We start from the raw sequence: 22,599 nt of genomic DNA on the forward strand, positions 1-22,599 counted from the left end.
TGATTGGAACAGCTCCCTCCTAGCTTTAAACACAATGAATGTATAAATACTGAAGCACAGGAAAAAAATTAATTTCTCATTTTCTGTGGCACTAACCATTATAATGAGGGCTCATTTTACAAACTTAACAACTGTTGTCTTCTAAGTGAATGGTAGTGCTTTTCAAACAAAAAGATGAATACACACTGTCTCATTAGTGACATTCAGTGTTGATCTAACACAAGGCATAGAAGAACCCTCCCAGTATCTTCCTATGTGTCATTTTACCTGGACATCAACTACATAGATAAAATTCTGCTACCAAAGTTCCATATAGTAGTCTCAATCCTTTGGGGATTATTGGGGGGGGGGGGGGGGGGAGGAAGGATTAGAAGCAATTTCCAGGGTCATTTTGCTGATAATCACATCAAAGAACCCCTTTTATATAAGTATCAAGTGCCACTGCATAAAGAGTGTCCTTTTAACCTCCACGCTCTCAGAGAAATCTGTCTCATATTCTGATTGCTCTAATGGTTAAGAAACTTTTTCCAGTTTCCCTCCTACATTTATTCACAGCCAATTTATACTTTTTTTTTCTTTTCCCATAGTGTTCACTCTCCATGACATTTATTTTTCAATGTCTGTACACAGAGCAATTACAGGTTATTTCAGCCTTGCTTTCACTAAACTAAACAAGCTGGACCTTTCAGAGCGTGCTGTCACGGACAGGTACAAACACACATACAGTCACTCCACCCATACATGCAGTGAGCCAGGTGAGTCACTGATCCTGAGATCTCCTCGTTGTGTTAGTAAGGAACTATCATGGCTAAGAAAGACACCTGGTAAGAAGCAGAAGATTTTGCTCAGTGCCAGCATTGCTCTAGTGCAGCCACGTTGTTTAGGAACTACCGCAGAATTGCACCCAGACAAGACGGACCTCAGGTCAGCATTCATTCCTGTGATCTTTCTCTCAGCTGTCTTCACACCCGTAACAGTTTCAAATCATCTTCCCTTGAACTGAGGTAAAAAGAGCTATATGCTGCATTCTGTTGGAGGGGCACTGAATGCTTTGCCTACGTCCTTTGCAATTGCCATGAAAGGTATCAAATAAAGAGAAGCATCTGACCTGGTGTAGTCGTCCTCCACAAGCATGTGCTTTGGAATGGGTGAGTATCTTCCCGGTGAGATAGGGGCCAGGGATGCCTTGTACTCTAAAGTGCCATTGTTTCCAGAAGAGAGTATATGATTTTCCATCGGTGGCGAATAAGCTGATGGTAAAAATAAGCATTTCTAGTTAGCCACTTTCATGTTTGATTAGATGTCACAAATGTCACAACAGTACCAATTTGCAGTTAAGCAGCAAGAATGTGCTCATTGCTGTAAATAACACAACAACAAAGCAGAAAGTTCTTGCCTGAGAGAGCCTAAAATGTAATGAGAAAGAAAGAAAGAACTGATGGAGTTTTCCTGAAAGGTTAATAATAATAATAATAATAATAATAATAAAAATACTGGCTCATTTGCCGGGATTGACTCTTTAGAGGGGATCTGAATAAGAAAGGATAGTTTGGGAGACAGGAAACCTTTTCTTCAATTAGGACTGACTTGAAGAAGGAAATGTAAATAGGAGAGAATGAGATTAAAAGCGCACTCCTCTTTTTGGCTCCAATATACAGCAATGGGAGTCATATAGTCAGAGCTCAATGTAGGATAAGAACAGGGATTTTATGCATGGCAAGAAATATGTGTGGTGAAGATTTAAAGCTGTGATCTACTAAAGGTGCCAAAATTCCCAATACAATTGAAATTTCAGTACCAACATAGATGTTATTTAGATCACAGTAAATCTGTATATTTAAAATAGAAAGTGGATAGAAATCTCTTACATACTATCAATTAATAATGAAAATTACAGGACTATGCTGTCTGATTCTATACTGGGTCTGTGGGGTTTGTAGTTTTCTTGCTTTTTTGCTATTCTGAAGTTACTGGGGTTATTTATGACGGGAGAGATGTAATAATAGCTGTATTCCAATCTCTAGTTAATGTAATTAGAAAAGGGAATGATAAATAGGAAAAACAATGATACGTGCTTCTGCAATGAGCAATAATTAATTCTCTCATGAGAAGACAACAGTTAAAATTCCTAGTATTAGTTTCAGTCTTTCAGATGCTGAGACGCAGGATGTTTCAAAGCAAAATATCTCTACAGGGAAAGGCCATTACCCGTTCTGAAATACTCTGAACGTGTAGGTATAATGAAAGGTTCCCTGAGGATAAATGAATCTGTATGCACCAACAGCCTGGGATGGGCTACTGCAAATCTTTTCAACCTTCCCTCTGGAATTACTTCTGTCTTCTCATATGCTGCTGATCTATAATCTGACATAATAAAACACACAGTTTCAGAACTTCCAAATTATTATTTTGAAAGTATTATAAAGCAGGAGAATGGATAGGGACATTTAGCATTTTCACTTCTTGGGCTTTGCTAAGATCCAGACCAGACTGCTACTGAACAACATGATTTCCATCTGTTGTAATATTTGCTAAATAAATAGGTATCCTCAGCACAGTTGAGTATACCACCTGAGGTGCATTTTACCAAACATTCCCTTCTACTTTTATGGAGCAGTCTGAATAAGGATGATTATGCATATTTAGCTTTTCCCTCAACTTTGGCAGTCCACAGCAGCAACACTTTGCAAAACTGTAGAAAAATTTAAATCTCTAGCGTTTACCAGGAAAATCTGCCTTTCCCATGGTCAGCCTTAAGTATCCCTAGGATTATTGGCAGGTGATCAAAATGGGTATGGATCAGTTGCTGAACCTCTTGTAAAAAATTAAACTGCCATCCAGTTGTCAGACAGTGCACCTGGTCCCTGTTGGTAGTTGAATCCAGGACAGATAGTTTTTAATGAACAACTAAATGTTGGGAGTTTCAGTAATGAACTGTTTAGTACAGGCACCAGTGGCATAGAGAGCTGCCACCGAAATGTTAAGATTGCTGTGAATGAAAAGGGAATGGGAACATCTGGGTATGGACACCAGGAGGACTGGCAGGAGGGGCATGTGTTGATAGCACCTAGAATCATCAATAGGTCATCAATACTCAACTTAACCACTCAACTGGTCAGGATAGCCTACACCCAAACTAAAACAAAGACTCAAGCCGTTAAGAGATGATGGCAGGAGATAAAGATTAGATTGGAGCCTAGGTCAGATAAGGAGATAAAAGCGAAGTCAGTAAATCCTGAAGACATGCTAGGTAGGACTGACTGGAGAGACAGAAAATCCCAATTGCTGTCATCTCCTTAAGGGTACAAAAAGCACATCAACAAGGAGGTCGTCAACCTACGAAGAAGCTATATATGTATGATAAGGACTCCACAGCCACCCACCATTGTACTTGATCATCTCAGGGAGTCCTGGTGATGCACCTAGATGCACATCTTTCTACCTGAATGCTGGACATGAGTCTAAATGATTTGGAGTGCAAGGATATGACAGCCTGAAACTAGTTTGTTTTAAAATAAAATCATCTTCCCCTCCCATGAGATCCTTCACTGAGCTTTACTATATTTTTTCAACAGCTTTTCCTAGAAAAGAGTGTACATTGAATGCAAGGACAAATAAGGCCTTGGTCCTCAGTGAAAAAAAATAGCAGATGAACATATATAAAGTTAATGGACAGACTGAGAATAAAGCTAAGTGGCACAATAATTTAGGAATTGGATTTACACAGAAAATAGGTAAATTTCTGTAAATAGAACAGTGATTTTTACATTCCAAGTAAATACCATACTCATTTTTCTCAGACTTCTCACTAAGCTTGTACAAGACGGTTTGCTGCTTGTTCTGATTTTTCAGTGGACAGAGGTCTCCAGTCTACAAATCTATTTATATATATATTTCAAAATATATTTGCATATACTTATCACTGCAATTGTCAGAACCTCTTCTACAGTTCAGTCTGATCATCTGGATAACGGCTAATTGGAATCAGCACAGCAAAAATACTTTAGCAGAGTTCTATTATTTGCAATATTTTATGAGTGTAGCGTTCTTGAGTGGCAATAAACATTTCATTTTTGTAGCCTTCCAAGCTGTTTCATAATCTTTAATACAGTACTTTGGATAAGTTACCAAAAAACCACAATCATCTGACAAACTGGTATCTCCTACAAAATGAGGTGCAAAAATCACTTACAGTGAGTAATATCTGGTGGGCCATAAGGATCAGTCATGTAAATGGTGGTGGGCTTTCCAACTTTCAGATACACTACATCTGATGTGTTCTTCAGTATCGCTACTGCCTCTTCATGGGTAACTTCTTCTAAACTGTAATTATTTACCTTAAAGGAGAAATCAGACAGGTAAGTAAGTTGGGATGCAGAAATTGACACAAAAAATTACACAGTCTTGTAGTCATCACAATGTTGGGAAAAATGCTGTAGACAAAGAGCACTGGATCACAGAAGCAGTATTGCAGCAAGGTAGAGAATACAGTTTTCCTAGCACATGTATATTCAAAGACTGGCATGGCACTATTGATAATAATATTGCTGGCGACATGGACAGTGGGATCGAGTGCACCCTCAGCAAGTTTGCCAACACCAAGCTGTGTGGTGCAGTCGACACACTGGAGGGAGGGGATGCTATCCAGAGGGACCGTGGCAGGCTTGAGAGGTGGGGACCATGCAAACCTCATGAAGTTCAACAAGACTAAGCACAAGGTCCTGCACATGGGTTGGGGCAATCCCAAGCACAACTACAGGCTGGATGGAGAATGGATTGAGAGCAGCCCTGAGGAGACGGACTTGGGGGTGTTGGTTGATGAAAAGCTCAACATTAGCTAGCAATGTGCACTTGCAGACCAGAAAGCCAACTGTGTCCTGAGCTGCATCAAAAGCAGTGTGACCAGCAGGTCAATGGCGGGGATTCTGTCCCTCTAGTCCACTCTCATGAGACCCCACCTGGAGTACTGCGTCCAGCTCTGGGGGCTCCAGCACAAGAGAGACATGGAGCTGTTGGAGCGAGTCCAGAGGAGGCCACAAAGTTGACCAGAGGGCTGGAGCACCTCTGCTATAAAGACAGGCTAAGAGAGTTGGGGTTGTTCAGCCCAGAGAAGAGAAGGCTCTGGGGAGACCTTAGAGCAGCCTTCCAGTACCTGAAGGGGCCTACAGGAAAGCTGGAGAGGGACTGTTTACAAGGGCATGGAGTGACAGGACAATAGAGAATGGCTTTAAGAAGGAGGAGGGTAGATTTAGATTACATATTAGGAAGAAATTTTCTATGAAGGTAGTGAGGCACTGGAACAGTGAAGCTGTGGATCACCCCGTCTCTGGATATGTTCAAGGCCAGGTTGGATGGGGCTTTGGGCAACCTGATCTAGTGGAGGGTGGCCCTGCCCATGGCAGGGGCTTGGAACTAGATGATCTTTAAGGACCCTTCCAACCCAAACCATCCTATGATTCTATGGTTCTATGATATCACAGAATCATAATGGTTTGAGATGGCACTTGGTCTTGTCAGTAGAAAACTTCTTTGTGGTATTCTGCTACCAGTATCATTGTTAACATAAAATTCTATTTAATAATAATTTAATAACTTAACACCACATCATTTACAGAAACCACCTACATTATTTGACAGATGAACTGTCCAAATTCACGTCTTAGCATGCATGGCTGGGACTTCAGTAATACCGAACACCCCCAAATCTGTCCATCCCTGGTATGATAGTGACCATTGAAATAATAAGAGGTTATACAGAGCGGTATAAAGAGTAAGGGACTGCCTATGAGGTGCTGGAAATGAAAAAGGGCAGTTCTGAATGGGGGAAAAGGGATTTTCAGTATGAAAGTTTGTCAGTTTTCTGGAAGCAGAGGAAAGAAACATTTGAAAAAGTAAGAGAATGTAGTACTATTTCCATGCTTTATCTGGAATGAAAAATACTTAACAAGAGCAAGGACAAGAGGAGAGGACTATAGATTAAATAGGGAAGGAAATGGTGACAATAAACCTAGCTTATTTATGCTTTACTTGCAGAAAAAAGAAAATCAAAAGAAAAGTGTCAGAAGTGTTTTATTGTAGAAGTGTACAAAATGTATTCACATATAAATCTACTATATCCACAGAATGTCAATACTAAGATTGTACTCCTATGAACAAAATAATGAATGGTCCCTGCCTGAAAAAGCATACATCCTCAACAGAGAAATACAGGATAGAGGAAAGAAGTAAAGAAGCGTGTAGGTACAGATTTCAGACATGTGGTGTAAGCCAAGAGAAATCATAGAATCACAGAATATCTCAAGTTTGAAGGGACCCATAAGGAACATCGAGTCCAACTCCCTGCTCCTTGCACGACTACCTAAAAGTAAACCATATAACTGAGACCATCGTCCAGATGCTTCTTGAACTCTGACAGGCTTGGTGCCATGACCACTTCCCTGGGGAGCCTGTTCCAGTGACCTACATTTCAAGGTGAATGTTGTATATTTAAAGTCCATCTTCCAACTTATACAGTTACTGCAAGGATTCCTTCTAAAGCTTACACAAGATGGAAGAAAAAGTAGCTCCTCACCTGTAGTGTAACATAGTACAGCTGTAGCCATAGAAGAAAATACATACTCTCTAGTGAATTTAGTATCAGTAAATTATCAGTTGTTATGACTCACTGTAGGACTCTTCATACGCAGACGATTTCATCAATACCAAGAGAGAATGATCACTATTGGACAGTATTGCCAAACATAAGGATTCTGTTTAAACTTTGTTTCTTGTATAATTCTCAGACTTGGTTTTAAGGTTAATTGAAAGACACAATGACAGGCATGTTATGACAATTTGACACGAAGAGCAATGATACAGCCTAACACTCAGAATAGTTGCTGACACTGTATGCTGTATTTTGACAGGTCTTCTACTTAAATAAAAATCTGATCCCTATCTTCTATAAATTTCTCTGGTTTTCTTTGTTATGAAGAGCACTAACATACATATACACTTTTGATAAATAAATCTCTTTTAGATTACTAGGCTGATAGCAAGAAGTGACTGAAATTAAGCCTTTCTTGTTTATGTATTTCAAAACTGTCAAATACTGAAGATTCACACTTTTGGAAATAGGACTGCACAGTTATCATTTACCTTTTCTCCTTCCCACGCTGTCTGTACATTGTACCTATCTTGTGTTTCATCTTAACTGTAAGCTTTTTGAAGTAAAGAAAATCTCACATAATAACCTCCCACTATACTGCTGTGTAAATAAATGTTCTTAGTCAAAAAAAGACACAAACTGAAATGTCATAGCACTGTCTGGATTTTGACTTTTTGTCTTTTTAGGAGTTTATAAAACAATTAAGACACAAATTGACTTGTTGCATTTTTTTTCCAAAGTTTATTTCCTGGAAATCTAGCTGATAAAAATTGTGGTTAGGATGGTTGTACTCCCATCACAACACACTTGGATGTCACAGTTGTGCAGCTGGAGGATAAACAGCCATTTTAGAAACAGAAAATTTGTTATGATACATATAAAACCTATATTTGCTATGAAGGGTCTTACTTCTTATCTCTCTGACAATAACTTTACAGGTCAGGTATTTCACCAACGCTGTGTACAAGTTCTACAAATCTTGAAGTTAAGATAAGAATTAAAGACCAAGCGTTTCTAAACTAAGAATTAGTGTCTGAGAAGTTATACATTATAATTATCTTTATACATGTTAAGGTCCTAGAGAAGATTGCAAAGTTTATATACAATGATTTGTTTTTTTCTGATTTCTAGTATATATAAGCTTAAGTGTGCAGAATATTGTGGAAAACTGAAATACGTAGAGCTGGAATTTGGTAAAACTTGAAAGAAGGTAATGCATGAGTCAAATAAAGATACAGAGGAGAACGTCAGAGAAAAGACACTGGAAGGAAAGTTGAGGAGAAAAAAGGACCCTTCAAAGTAACAGAGTTCTTCTACAAAAAGTATCCCAGCAACATATATGAAAATTGCTATTCAAACTCATCCCAAATGACAAAATTAGAGGTTTCTCATCTCTAGAAAGAACACTTCTAGAAAGGAAGTTTGCTACTAATTAATTTTGTCCTGAACTGCTCAGTTCCCACTAAACAAAGATACAAAGACAAATTTAATGTACATCCACAGCAGATAAACCAATAAACAAACACGCTGACCCATTCATTAGGACAAAGATTCTCAGTGGTGCCATAAGGTCCCTTTTAAATGAGAGGAAGGTAAAACCACTTTCCTTAGTCATTGCCAATGTCAATTTAGAATTAGTGTATACAAAAATATACTATACATTTCCCAGTTTCCTTTGGAAGGTAGTCCTTGCTTTGGACCTACATTTCCCATTAATACTAATATATGCATGTATCAATATCTTTTAAACTTTTTGATCATACATAACAATGATTACAAATAAAGACATCTGTATGTATTCTCATATACAAAAATGAAAATCTGAATACATTGAAGAATTATATTGTTCAGCTCCCTAGACATTATTGCAAGATGACTGTAATATGTTCTGTTTTTCATAAGGAAATCTCTAATCTCATTCTTCAAAACATCATGCCAGAGATGGTGATTATTAGGAAATATGATGTTGCAGTTGGTTTTTATGGTAAGATTTATAGAGAAAGAAGAATCTGTCAGAATCTCCAAGAGACACTATTTCTTGAGCTTTTTCTTGTTTCCATAAAAGATGCCAATTTTAACAGAATTTCAAGTACTATATCTGGCTTTTTCAGTGGTTGTGACAAAGTCAATGCACGGTACCAAAGCTTTATTTCCTGCTGTCAAGGTGAGCTTAGCAGAGCATTTAGTTTGAAAACAAAGAATTGAGTTAGAGGTAGAGAAGATAAAGAGTGGGAGATGTGCACAAAATAAGAAATCAAAGTGTATATGGCATACAACCCTCTGAGATGCTGAAACTTTTGTGCAGAAGGGCTGATGTCAGAACTGAGTGGCTAGAAGAGGTACTGCATGCCAACTTTCTGGCCTTAAGAAGCCAACTTAAGTAGCAATGAATTAAGGGGGAGAAAAACCCTAAGGCAAATGCTAAAAAAGAAATTTATCTGGGTGGTCGGTTTAGTTACAAGAGTCAGAGGCTTGAGGCACAAAATGATGCCACAAGAGCCAAAGGAGACGAGTCAGAAGGAAAACAGGCATGGAGCAAGTGGGGCTTTTCTAATAGCAAAAGTTCCATATACATAAAATTCAAAAATGCAAACAGTATCTGAAGTAAAAAAGCAATTAGGAAAGCTATTTCTTTAAATAGCAAGTATGCCATACAAAGACATACTGATATTACAGGAAAATAATAAAAGCAAAAAATAATACAGCAATAGAGAAGGAAATTAAAGATACAAATCAAATCAAAGAAGCTATTTGAGTGATGGGGGAAATAAGTAAGAAATGTTGCCAAAGACATATAAAAAGACTGGGGTGGGGTTTTTTTCCCTAAATATCATAACCGAGGCAATGAAGTGTAAACCTAAATAAGAATTATCTTATTTGGAAGTTTTCCTAGATTCATATTGGAAAAGAAAGGCACTGAGAAGTAGCTAGAGTGAAAAGCTTAGAATCCCCAAAATGACTGTACAAGTGCTCTAAAGAATAACTTCATTCACAGCAGCATAAGCTGGTAACAGAATAGGAGCTCTGGAGGAATAAGTCTGTTTTATTTAATTTTCCTTTTTTAAAGGGAATTCATTCTTTTCCTCTATTGATTTAGGGTAAGAGAGATTTGATTCACTCAGTGAATGAGACAAAGATGTGATCTTTACTTTGTCAGTTGTGATGTTTGCTTTTGTGTAATATTCTACTTTTCATTCAGAAAGTGGATTTTCCTGAGTGAACTCTGAGTGAACATTTGCCCGTAAACACCTGTGATGTGCCAGCTGTAAATCTAGAACGCTGAAGGCCTTTTTAAAAACTCATTGTGATTTAAAAGGCTGCAAAAAGTGAAAGATTTTTCAGTGCTGAAGTCAAATCATTTGTCCTAAGGATGTAAATCTGTTTTGATTACCTACTTATAATTCCATGGACTCCTGAGCTAGTTGTACAAGTGCTGGACTCTGAATAAAGAGAAACTTTCTTCAGATGACAGTCTCTTAATCCCTCTGATATTAGCATGTTTATATTATTAATAGTTATGGGTTAATTGTCCCAAACCAGATCTGCTCTTTGCAGAGAAATGCAAGAGTTTGTGTTTCACAGACAAATATGAGACCAAGCAGTGGGCTTCAGGCTTCAAGCAGTGAGCTGTACGCACGGTGCAAGTGTGGACCGTCATTTTCAATCCCAGTTTACTCTGATTTTGGTAAAAAAAAAAAAAAAATGTTTTCAAGGCTAAGGAAGCGGCATGAGGATGCTACAGCTGTGAAGGAACAGCCAGACGACAGTATCATTAGAAGGAATAAATCGGGAAGCTTATAGCTAGGGATCGATCCTAGCAAATCTACGTTTGAATGCTAGACAAAGCATTGCAAGGTCAGCGTCAGCGACAGTCTAAATCTGGCTCAGAGCCCAGCGCTGCATCAGAAGCAATGCAGCCACCGAAGCCCCTGAGTAGGTTCAATCTCCACTCAGAATATAATTTTTCGAATGTGTTTCCTTTGTGCTAGTCAGCCAGTACAACCTACAAATCACAAACCTACTACCTGTTCACACTGGTTTTGGCCTTTAAGTCTAACTGGGTAATGTCTGTAGTCCATCAGCTGACACAGCAGCGTAACTCTGGATCTGTAGGTGCACCTACCTGAGTGAAGAATGTGTGCACTAGGAGCGATCCACAGCAACACAGGGTCTGGATGGTATGACATCCATGCTATACAAATTTTAAGGGGGTTAGTTTGCATTACATCTAGTCTGCTGACTAAAGTGTCTGTTTGCAGCTGCAATGCAATGCTAATTAGGAATGCTCCTGGACCACATTTTCTGTTGCAGTTTCATTGAAAAAAAATTCCAATTTCTTTTCTAAAAGACCATGCCACAAAACACCCAAAATCACTTTAAAAGAGCACTTCTGATCAGAACCAAATGCTAACCTAGATCATTTTAAACTATATGCTCTGATTACTTTAACACAAACATGATCCTACATCCATATACAATCTGAAAGCAACAGATACTGGTAGGTGATCCTGTAAGGACCGTATCAACAATTGTGCAATCACAACCCCATTGCAGCCCTGTGAAACCATCAAACAATACCATCATGCTTTTTTTCAACACAGAATTGGGTAGAAAGCAAGCCTAAATTTCTGAAAAGGAAAGTGACTCCTGTTTCTACCTTCTGTTTTCAGCAAGAAAGCAGAATCAAATGAAAACTCTTGGTATGTGAGGAACATCACTTTTCCTACAAGCATAAATAACCCCACAAAAGTCTGATCTCTCTGACTACATGGGCCAAGAAGCAACAGGCTAATGGATATGGCCCAAACATGCAAGGGTATTTTGTTGTAGGAAACAAATATTTTAAAAGCTAATACTTATGAGATAAATATTAGCTTAAAATTTTCTTTTAAAAACTAATGTTTTTAGAGTTTTCCCTGAATGCCTTGCTTCTAGCTATTAGTAGTTTTTTGTACTAGTAAAAATACACAGTTTTATACTGATTTCTCATTTATCTATTCTGTAGATAAACTCTTCCAAAGTGAGATGGTGGTATCAGATAAAAGAAAGTAATTATTATCTGAGAGGTAATAACTTCTTTAACCATTTTTCAGCTCTTCCTGATCATCATTAACAAAGACCTGAAAGAAGTGAGGAGTGCGCTCTCATCACGTCTGGAGATGACACTTCACCGTGCGGGCGAGTGCATATACTCGAGGGCAGGGCTGCCGTCCTGGATAGGCTGGAGGAAGGGGCTGGCAAGAACTTTATGATCTTCAACAGGGAGAAGCAGTAAGTCCTGCCCCTGGCACAGGCTAATCCCCTTCAACAGCACAGGCTGGGCACTGACAGCCTGGCAGCAGCTCTGTGGAAAACTGCCTGGGGCTCTTGGTGGAAAGCAAGCTGGGTGTGAGCCAGTTGTGTGTCCTGGCAGCAAAGAGGTCAACGTCCTGGAGCAGGAGCAGAAACAGGAGATCCAGGGAAGGATTATTCCCCAACAGTTAGCACTCATTAGACTGCAGCTAGATACTGCACTCAGTTTTGGTCCCCTGCTATAGGAAAGATAACAAAGTTCAGGAGACTGTTACTGGGATGCTTGGGGTTGGAACGCTTGCCCGGTGAGGAGAAGCTGGTGGAGCTGGGCTTGTTCAGACTGGAGAAAGGATGCCTCTGGGGACAACTAACAGCAGACCCCACTGTTTACCAGAAGCTTTTCAGAATGGCATATGGTAACGGGATGAGAGACAGCAGGCATATGTTGAAACATATATGTTATATATAAGTAAAAGTATTTTCCTCATGAGGATGGTCAAGCAGTAGAACAGGTTTCCCAGAGAGGCTGTGCAAGCTCCATCCTCGGAATTTTTTGAGATTCAATTGGATAAATTCCTGAGGAACCTGGTGTGAGCCTACAGCTGACTCTGAATTATCATGTTAGCCTGTGATGCTCTGTATATGATTTCCCTTTGCTCCCTTCCAGCACAAAGAGAAGAAACATAGCTAAGACACCCAGTGCAGTCATATTCTCACCACATGCATTACTACCAGCGGTAGTAGACATTACCACAGGCATTATCTATGGGAGTATTGTCCTCTTAGCTGTCAGTCTTCAGAGCAGAGTTCTGGTCTGTTCCTTTCACATATACCTAGAAAAACCACTGAGTTCCATTTTCAGCTTGAGCACTCCTATGCTTCTTCCAGTAATTTTCCTAATGGGCACCTCAAGATTATCCCACAATGGAGCATTTTCCTTTGGAATAGCTCAGGATAATCAACTTAAGTGCAGGCTCAGAGCTACAGAAACATAATTGCACAGATATGCCCTTGTATAGATTTCACAATAATCACAATGCTCAGTATTTACATAATACATCTTCTGAATGCTTAACACGCTGTTAGCAATCTGCATTTAATAACAGTAAGGTCATCAAACTGCAAAATGCTCAGATGGCACCTATTTGTTTTTGCATTTCAATATTAGTTTTGATTTTGCAGCATGATTTTATTACATCTTAAATTTTAATGCATTTGATTTGCATGTTCTTTGGGATCTTAAAGCATTTCGCACAATCAAAAATGAAACAAGCCCCCCAGCAGCTACTGAGAATTCCAGGATGACAAATTCTGGTAAATTTTATAGAGAAATGATGGAAAAAATAAAGATGAAGAAAGGATGCACTACTGAGAAGAAAAAAAAGAAAAACAAAAAAGAAGTGTTCGAATATATAATCAATAAGAAATCAGTGAAGCAGAAGCAGGACGGTATAGATGACAAGGGTAATATTGCATTGATACACTGCCAAAAGAAAGTAATGAATTCTTTCACTCACTTTTCACAAAGGAACATGAAGTAAATGCCATGAACTGACAGATACTTCACAAAGTAGAAAAGAAAAAATACTGAAGGTACACAAGTTATAAAGAAATAAGGGTGTCTTGTTTGAGAGAACCAGGAAACATGGTTGTAATCTGCACAAATTTCAGAAATAGATTTTGATTTGTAAATTTACTGCAAAAAATATAATGGTTAAGGTATACAAAGAGCAAGTTGACTAGGATTTTCTTATACAACAGTGAAAAGCTTGCTCTGGAAGTACGTCACTAGTGGAGAGTACTATTATGATTGATTTTTTTTTTGCCCATTTTACATGCAGTAATAAAAGGAGATGATGGTACGTAAAGAACTGGTCCAGACTGAAAGGAAAACAGTATAAAGATGTGACACCAAACACACTGATAATGACCTCTGCTCATTTTCAGAGGTCAGATTCAGGAATATAAACTTGTCACAATGAAGAAACAACTATATCTGACTGCAGTGAATCACAGGTTCAAGACTGAGAAGAGATGCTTATTAAATAAGTCCTATATAAATTGGGAAAGAATGAATTTATACATAGTGGTGTATAAAATCATTATTTTTTTATTCAAATCCATCCTGATTAAATTACACCGGAGGTGGTGAATGCAGGGGTCTTGCATCTGGTTTTGGGGGTTATTTTTGTATATATTATTCATTATCTCAAGTGATTTGGAAGAAATTAAGAGTAAGGTAACAAAAATTTACAGATGACACAAAAACTGTGAAGAATTCTCATCATGAAAAAAACTAACAGCTGAACACAAGCAGATTTGCTACAAGATGCAAAATAACAAAACAAGGTGCAAATACAAATATACATTTCTATAGAAAACTGAGCGAAAATTACATTATACAACAGTAACTCAAATTTTACTGTGCTGAGAACCTGCAAAGAAGAAATGCCAAAGAAATTGTAAGTTGTAGTTTAATTTTGCTTCGATTTTGATAACACCATTTGTCCCTTAAGCCGTTCTATCTATCCACTTGGGTTAATGAAAAAAAGTCAGTCACCAACCCCACAACCAAGTGCCTTTCCAGTTCTGTTTAATACCCTGTATAAAATGAATGGTCATCTTCACACGTGACTGGAACACAGTGTCCTTAGCCAAATAAAGCAAACCTCAGTTAGGCACAGTTTTCCAGGCAGCAAAAAAAAGGTGATGACAATTTTTTACTGCTCAGATATGACGGCACAAAACTGAGCTACTGCAGTACATTTTTTCATGGCGCTCATTCAAAAAATATTTCTCTACCTGCTGAAATCTATGCAGATGCATTGACATGAATACAACTTGACATAGATTAACTTCTGCTGATTCATCAGGGTCAGGATTTCTCCCTCAACAAAGAATTAAGCAAACTCTGTGAGTGGGAAAGAATTATCTACAAGGAACAATGTACTAGCACTGCAAATATCAGAAATAATTTCCTGAAGTGAGATCCATCAGAAAAATAAGTACACTTCCTCCAGGAAAAAGATGGAAAATGTATTTTTTTTTTAGCATCTATATGGAACACATACATAAAGCATTCCCACATGTACTGAAATGTAGGTAATAGTCCACTGACTGTGGCTACACATGAGAGTTTAGTGCCATTTTTTCACATCTTTCAATTTTCTTAAAACGATCAGTAGAATCCGTACTGCCATAATGAACAGCTTGTCTAAAATCTTCCTTTAAAGTTTTCTGGTCCATTTTGACTTGTCACTGATGTGCATAATACTTTTATTCTCTTCTCAGTTAAAGGTTTGTCAAAGTAATGTAACCCATTGCCTTCTCTTCACAAAATGCCAATTTTCCAGAGTAATGATTTTTTAACTGCAGTCTCAGAAATATATATAACTAATGGCAAAAAATGAAGATGACAGAAATAGAACTCATAATTATTATAGAAGTTGTAATGGTTACCTCCAGTCAGATGTATGGTGAATGAAAGTCCTTATATGAAACAATTTTCAGCCAGATAAAATGTGATTTAAATTTGTCATACTTACCATAAGAAGTCTATCTCCAACCTGCAACCTCCCATCTTTTTGCGCAGCACCTCCATCAATAATCTTGGTGACATAAATGCTGTTGTCCCCAGGGATGTGTTGGTTTCCAACCCCGCCTGCAATACTGAATCCCAGACCTGGAGAAGATACGGAAAAATGAAACATTAGTAATACAATATATAACGTTAAAGAGGAGTGCAAGAGTAGCATATATTTAATCTACTGTACAATTACAGTATTTTTTACAAAAATACAAATAACACAAGAGATATTTGTAGGGTAAATACTCTTTCATTTTCCCTAGAAGGTCAGGGACAGAAATAAACAAAGGAAATTCTTTGTCATGCACAATTATAGGAAAGTAGAGACAAAAAGAATTGAACCAGCGACAATTCTACACCCATGGGTTGTCCTCATCAGGGGCCAGTGCAGCCCACATCAAGAAGTTGTGGCACAACTTGCCATGACTTGTAATAAACCTCTGAAGCTTGGAGTTTATATTGTTAAATATTGGTATAAAACACATCACCATCTATCAGAACAAAATTAAAGGTATTCTGATCGTCCACACAATTTGAAAAATTCTTGGAGAGGAGTACTGCAGATTTTGCAAGCTTCTGTAGTAGCACAGTGAAGGGTCTCTGAAAGTGAAAGATAAATGGTGTAGACACTTTGATTTAAATCTGCTTCACATATTTTTCTAGGACACAAATATCTTTGGCTATGGATACATAAAATGAGAATGCAATAGTCCTTTGTGCGTATCTAACTTCTGTTCAGTAATCTGTGAAATTTCTAGATAAACGCCCAAAGAGCCAAACTTTGGAACAATGTCAATAATACATGCCACTATGATTCAGGAAAAAGTAGGCAAAATAGATGTTGAGGGAGGAAAAAAAAAGAGAGTTTTACCCTCTTCCTACTTTTGCTATCCTCCGACATATTGCATAAACAGACAAGTCATTGCTTTCATTTATAATAACATTTTTATCTCTGAATCAGAGAAAAGACAGGAACTACTATGCTTTATTTCCATAAAAATCTACTTCATGGAGCTAATTTTTCATAGATCATATACCTAATGGGAACTTCCAGCTGAACAAATAATCTGTTCCTGACAATAACCTGCTTAAATTATTGCTTCAACCAGGCACTTCTCTTTTAGCTGTACAGAAAAAATAGTTATACCTATTTAGAGAATGATCGCTAGTTTTATCTATGAAATCTATGCTATTCAGTCATTCTTAAAACAAACTTGTTAGTAGTAGCTGCAGTGTGAGCAGTAAAATGCAATAGTAAAAAATGAGTTGCCTAGAATTTAGCGTTTTATCGCAAACTCACCAGCCTGACTGCTTGGGCAATAAAACTTAAAGAAGGGCATATTTAATACAGACAGGCTTTTTTTAGCAGCTGTATGAGTACAGAAATAAGGTTTTTTGAGTGAATTAAATTTTTTTTTTTCTCACATTATTTTCATTTGATCATTATTTTAGCTTAAAAAAGATGTGAGGTCAGATACCATAATCGACTACTTAATGGATAGTGCCAAAACAGTAAATTACAAAAAGAAACCTCTGAATCTATATCTCAAATTGAAATACTACTTAATTAATTGACTACTAACAATACACATAAAGTTAATTCAGAAATATGGGATAATTAAAATAAAGCTTTATTTAATTTCCAGCTAAAGCTGCTGATCACTGCTATTATTTATGCACTATTGCCAGGACAACTATAAGGATAAAAGGATTATGATTTCTTCAGCATGAAAGAATTTGTTCATTAGCCTGGGACTACTACGACATAAGCAAAAAGACATTCTAAGAAAACTTCAAGAATGAAATTTTCTTTAAAATATTAGTTGTGGACAAGGAAAAATGATTGAATAATATTCCTTGGTGACATAATTATCATCTTTTTGATCCAAAAACCATCTGCATACACTTCTATCAGTAAAATGAAGATCTGAGAGTATTCCAGAATGATGATGAGAGCAAATGAGTGGGCTAGACTGCAGTCAGCGAGCCTTCTTCAGCTCCACTGCTCACCTAGGGCATGACCTTGGGAAGAGTAGGTTATGGTATGCTTTGATCCTCTTCTCTCCCCCTTATTAACACTATACACTTGTAAAGGGCAAGGGCATTTCTGACCACACAGCTGGTCTGTATTTTGCACAAAGAGGTTCCTAATTCAGCCTGATCTTGCTGCCATATAAGCAAACAGTAGCAGAGACAATCCCCTCCATTTTCTGCAGTGCTGAGTGGAGTGCTGGTGTTTGCTATTTGTTTACATGGTTGTATCACAACTGACATACGAAACTGCAAAAAAAGAAAGGCACTAACACAGTTCGCAATGATGAAAGGAGTAACTTTTTCTCCTTCTCTAGTCTACATAAAATGTAGATGTGTTACAACGCATGAGGCTACATTGTGTTTGTAAGCAAGATCTGCCTTTGGGATCCAAAAAAACCAGCACTGAGCATAGAAAGGTGTAAAAGAGCAGAACAAGATGGGCAATACTGTGAGGAGGAAAGGGAGAGTGGGTAGGTGAGACAGCTGACGAACAGAGTGATTTTCCATGTCTGTCGTATCGATGATGATTTAGTTTCATTGCTAATCATGATCCTAATCATACTTGCCTTCTTTAAAAAATTTCTTCTTGGGAGTAACGGGGAATGGAACAATGCCCCATTTAATTTTACTTAAATGACTTCTGCTAATTGCTAGGGCACTAGGAAAGTATGCTACAATAAAGTTTTTGGGTAGGATTCATATGACCAAATGACATCAGACAACTATGCTAATCATTTATGCTACCTTTATAATCAATGAAAAATCATTAAGGGCTTTTAAAGAATGATTCATCTCATCTCAAAGAGACATCTGAAAGCAATGAGATGAATCACACTCTTGGTTTCTGAAAGGCTGGGGGCTGGATGTGGGAAGAGGTGAGTGGGAAGATCAGTGCTATAAAAGTTCACAACCTGAGTTAGAGTCTCACCTCCATTTAGACTGAAGGTTTCTGGTTTAAGACCTCAGAAAGGTTTGTGCATCCCTGGTGTGGATCCCTCTTGTCACTACCTACAAGGTTAGTCTCATATCAGATTCCTACTCTATTTTAAAAACAGAGAATCACTGAAACATTCGGGAACACAGGCAGCAAGATATGTTTTCTAAACCTGGTCTTGTTCATTGCTCCATTGAATTAAAAAAAAAAAACCCACACAAAATATACCAGCATATTTAAATGCAGAACCTTTTTCTTATTGACTCCTGTGGCTAGGAAAACATTGCCATCATAACATAGAAGATCAGGAATTGCTTTGAGGAATGCCCTCCCTCTCGCTTCCTACTTTGCTCCTGTGCAATCTGCTTCAGCTTGGACAGAGCTCGCAATTTCAGGACAAGGGAGAATGGCTGTAAGAAGAAGGAGGGTAGATTTAGATTACATATTAGGAAGAAATTTTCTATGAAGGTGGTGAGGCACTGGAACAGTGAAGTTGTGAATCACCCTGTCCCTGGAAGTGTTGAAGGCCAGGTTGGATGGGGCTTTGGGCAACCTGGTCTAGTGGAGGGTGTCCCTGCCCATGGCAGGGGGGTTGGAACTAGATGATCTTTAAGGTCCCTTCCAACCCAAACCATTCTATGATTCTATGGTTCTATGAAGAAGAGAAGACTACTCCAAGAGGAAAAAGGAAAGAGAACTGGATTTAATACTGGTGTACATCCAAGTCAAGCTCAGCTTTGTTCAAAACCATTGAAGAGAACAGGCACGTATAAGATTGGGTCAATGTGTAAACTAGGGAAGATTAATCAAACTCTGTTTCCTTCCATTCCCACTGGGTAGGTGTTTTTAAAATTCATCTGCCTTTGGGTTCCACAAATGCTGATCACTGATCCTGTGGATAATACCGTGTAATAGTGGAACGAGACAGGAGACATTACTATTATCACAAAGAGGAAAAGAGACTGGGGAAAGAGGTATTCCATCAAAACTGGAGACTGTGGGAAAAGTGCTGATATTAACAATAGTCAAGAACATTTATTCCTATCTTTTCCCTGGAATATCAGTAAACATTAAAATATTTGAAAAGGTAATGAAGCCATAGAGAAAAAAAGTTGCAGCCAAAACAGCTCAAAAGTCTCCCAAGTCTCAGTCATAGCTATTTCAGAAAAAGATAACCAGTGATTATTTACATCTATGTTGCATTATTTCCTGCACCAGATACATGTTTTAAATGCATCACTATGTTAGTAAAAACATATCTCCTATCTACATTTCCGGTAAATTAGGCATGGAGGCTTCCTCTATGCTTAGTCCATCAGTTATGTGTTAACAATAAAATCACTGTTTAAGACACAGGGGATTAATCACACTGTGGGCATATCACTTTCCAGCAACCAAAGAGGGAGCCTGAAAGATCAACTGCAGCTAGGTAATGTCAGCTTTCTAATAAGAAGTGAAGTTAAATGAAACTCTCACTCATAACCCTAATAGGATTTTGCTACTATCCTACACAGAGAACCAAGTTTGGTTTAAGCCAGTAAACAGAATGAGGATTTTAGAGGGTAAATCCAACATGAATTTCACAGTCCTAGCTGGAGGACTTCCCCAAATAATGGGGAAGCCAAAGAAAGTAGAATTTAAGTGATAGCCTTAAAATGTAATTAAGTGTGTGATTTGCAGGTAGTTAACCAAACCAGTGTGCTCTGGAGACATAAAAAGCGTAATTCTTAATTGCTGGATTCCTGGCTTTACCACAGTATGCCTTACCACTGACAAAGTGACCTGTTGGACAGAGTAATTTGGTGAAGCCACAAACTGCACAGGACTCAGACATATTTGGCTAGAAACAAATGAAATATGAACGGAACCGTGCATGTAAGCACTAGAAGAAAGAAGAAAGCTTAGAGAAATTATGTGTCTTCACAATACAGAACATTCCTAGCAGTAAAACTAAAAATGAGTCATTTCTGTCAAGCCTGGACAGAATGTCTGGACCTGTTAAGACCACAGCAGAGGTGTCTTGTGAGCAGAAGACCCTGTACCGTAACAGTGGGATGTTGGCAGCAAGATTACAGCAGGTGACATATGCCATTCTCTTGCCTGTAAAACCAACAGGAAAGTGGTAAAGGTTCGATGTCTCATGTCCTTTGTGTCACACACGAGTGAGCCAGACAACCTCGGCACATGCATCCTGGGGCTTGGGAGGATGTGGGTGAAATGAAGAGAGAATGAGCATAACTGGGTAACTTATTTGGAGATTTCATGAATAACTATCACTCTCCCTTCCCATATGATCTCCAATTGCTTTTTGCCACAATCATTTTCTACAGATGCGGAACAAACTGATTACCTCCACAACACTGTATGAACTCAGATTTTATGAAACTGTTTCAGGCAGCAAACCAAGATAGTACAACCAGAAAATACCCAGGGAACAACTTGTCCCACTGAGGACCTTCCGTAACACCGTGAGCCTGGCTGTGCTGTGGGACGTGACTCATTGACCATGCTCCTGTGAACAACCAGACAAGGCAATGAGGAATCCAAACTGAGGTAGCTCCTGCCTTTCCATGGGCCAGCCACTTCTATAACATTCAATTACAAAAAATATAGCTCAGTGTTATTTTATTGTTGAAATTACTTAAGCTTACAGAGGCAATATTTATATAATCTCTTTTTTCCTCTGAAAGGGAGAACAGTATCATACTGATGAACTTATCAATTAAATTAGAATCATAGAATCATAGGATGGTTTGGGTTGGAAGAGACCTTAAAGATCATCTAGTTCCAACCCCCCTGCCATGGGCAGGGACACCCTCCACTAGACCAGGTTGCCCAAAGCCCCATCCAACCTGGCCTTGAACACTTCCAGGGATGGGGCATCCACAGCTTCTCTGGGCAACCTGTGCCAGTGTCTCACCACCCTCACAGGGAAGAAGTTTTTCCTAATATCTAATTGAAATCGACCCTCCTTCAGCTTAAAGCCATTACCCCTTGTCCTGTCACTCCATGCCCTTATAAACGGTCCCTTTCCAGCTTTCCTGTAGGCCCCTTCAGGTACTGGAAGGCTGCTCAAAGGCCTCCCCGGAGCCTTCTCTTCTCCAGGCTGAACAACCCCAACTCTTTCAGCCTGTCTTCATAGGAGAGGTGCTCCAGCCCTCTGATCATCTTTGTGGCCCTTCTCCGGACCCACTCTAACAGGTCCAAGTCTTATTTATGTTGATGTCCCCAGAGCTGGATGCAGTACTGCAGGTGGGGTCTCATGAAAGTGGAGTAGAGGGGGAGAATCCCCTCCCTCAGCCTGCTGGTCACGCTGCTTTTGATGCAGCCCAGGATATGGTTGGTTTTCTGGGCTGCAAGCACACACTGCCAGCTCATGTTGAGCTTTTTGTCCACCACCACCTCCACATCTTTCTCCTCAGGGTTGTTCTCAATCCATTCTCCACCAAGCCTGTAGTTGTGCTTGGGATTGCCCCGACCCACGTGCAGGACCTTGCACTTGGCTTTGTTGAACTTCATGCGATTCACATGGGCCCACCTGTCAAACCTGTCAAGGTCCCTCTGGACGGCATCCCTTCCCTCCAGTTTGTCAACTGCACCACACAGCTTGGTGGTGTTGGCAAACTTGCTGAGGGTACACTCGTTCCCGCTGTCCATGTCGACAACAAAGATGTTAAACAGCACCGGTCCTAATACTGACCCCTGAGGAACGCCACTCGTCACTGATCTCCACTTGGACATTAACTTGACCACACCTCTTTGAGTGCGACCATCCAGCCAATTTCTTATCCACCGAGTGGTCCATCTGTCAAATCCACGTCTCTCCAATTTAAAGAGAAGGATGTCATGCGGGACAGTGTCAAATGCTTTGCACAAATCCAGGTAGATTGTCAAAGCTGGAGCAATAAAGTCCAATCCAGGTTTCTAATTAATCAAATTCCACTTGGAGGGAGGAAAGGAACACGGGTAATATAAAATGCTTTGACTGGCATCATTTGATTGACTTGTTTTGACAGGTACCACAGTTATATCTAGTGCTGTATGAATAAACAAACTGAAACAAGGTTAATTATAAACAGAAGAGCAGCAGGGAGTATCTCCCCCTGC

At 38.9% G+C, this 22,599-nt stretch overlaps 1 protein-coding gene across 28 annotated transcripts in view; it reads right to left on the minus strand.

Moving 5' to 3' along the window:
* Positions 1–22,599, minus strand: part of DLG2 (discs large MAGUK scaffold protein 2) — a 1,060,789-nt gene that overhangs the window by 293,657 nt on the left and 744,533 nt on the right. For all 28 annotated transcript variants that reach the window (XM_075742480.1, XM_075742449.1, XM_075742451.1 and 25 more), the window contains 3 exons: positions 15,484–15,620; positions 4,193–4,337; positions 1,109–1,250 (listed from right to left, as the gene is read on the minus strand). In XM_075742480.1, the coding sequence (XP_075598595.1) occupies positions 1,109–1,250; positions 4,193–4,337; positions 15,484–15,620 (424 nt within the window). The remainder of the gene's footprint in view (positions 1–1,108; positions 1,251–4,192; positions 4,338–15,483; positions 15,621–22,599) is intronic.

Source organism: Balearica regulorum, chromosome 1 (genome assembly GCF_011004875.1).
Source record: "Balearica regulorum gibbericeps isolate bBalReg1 chromosome 1, bBalReg1.pri, whole genome shotgun sequence".
NCBI lineage: Eukaryota > Metazoa > Chordata > Aves > Gruiformes > Gruidae > Balearica > Balearica regulorum.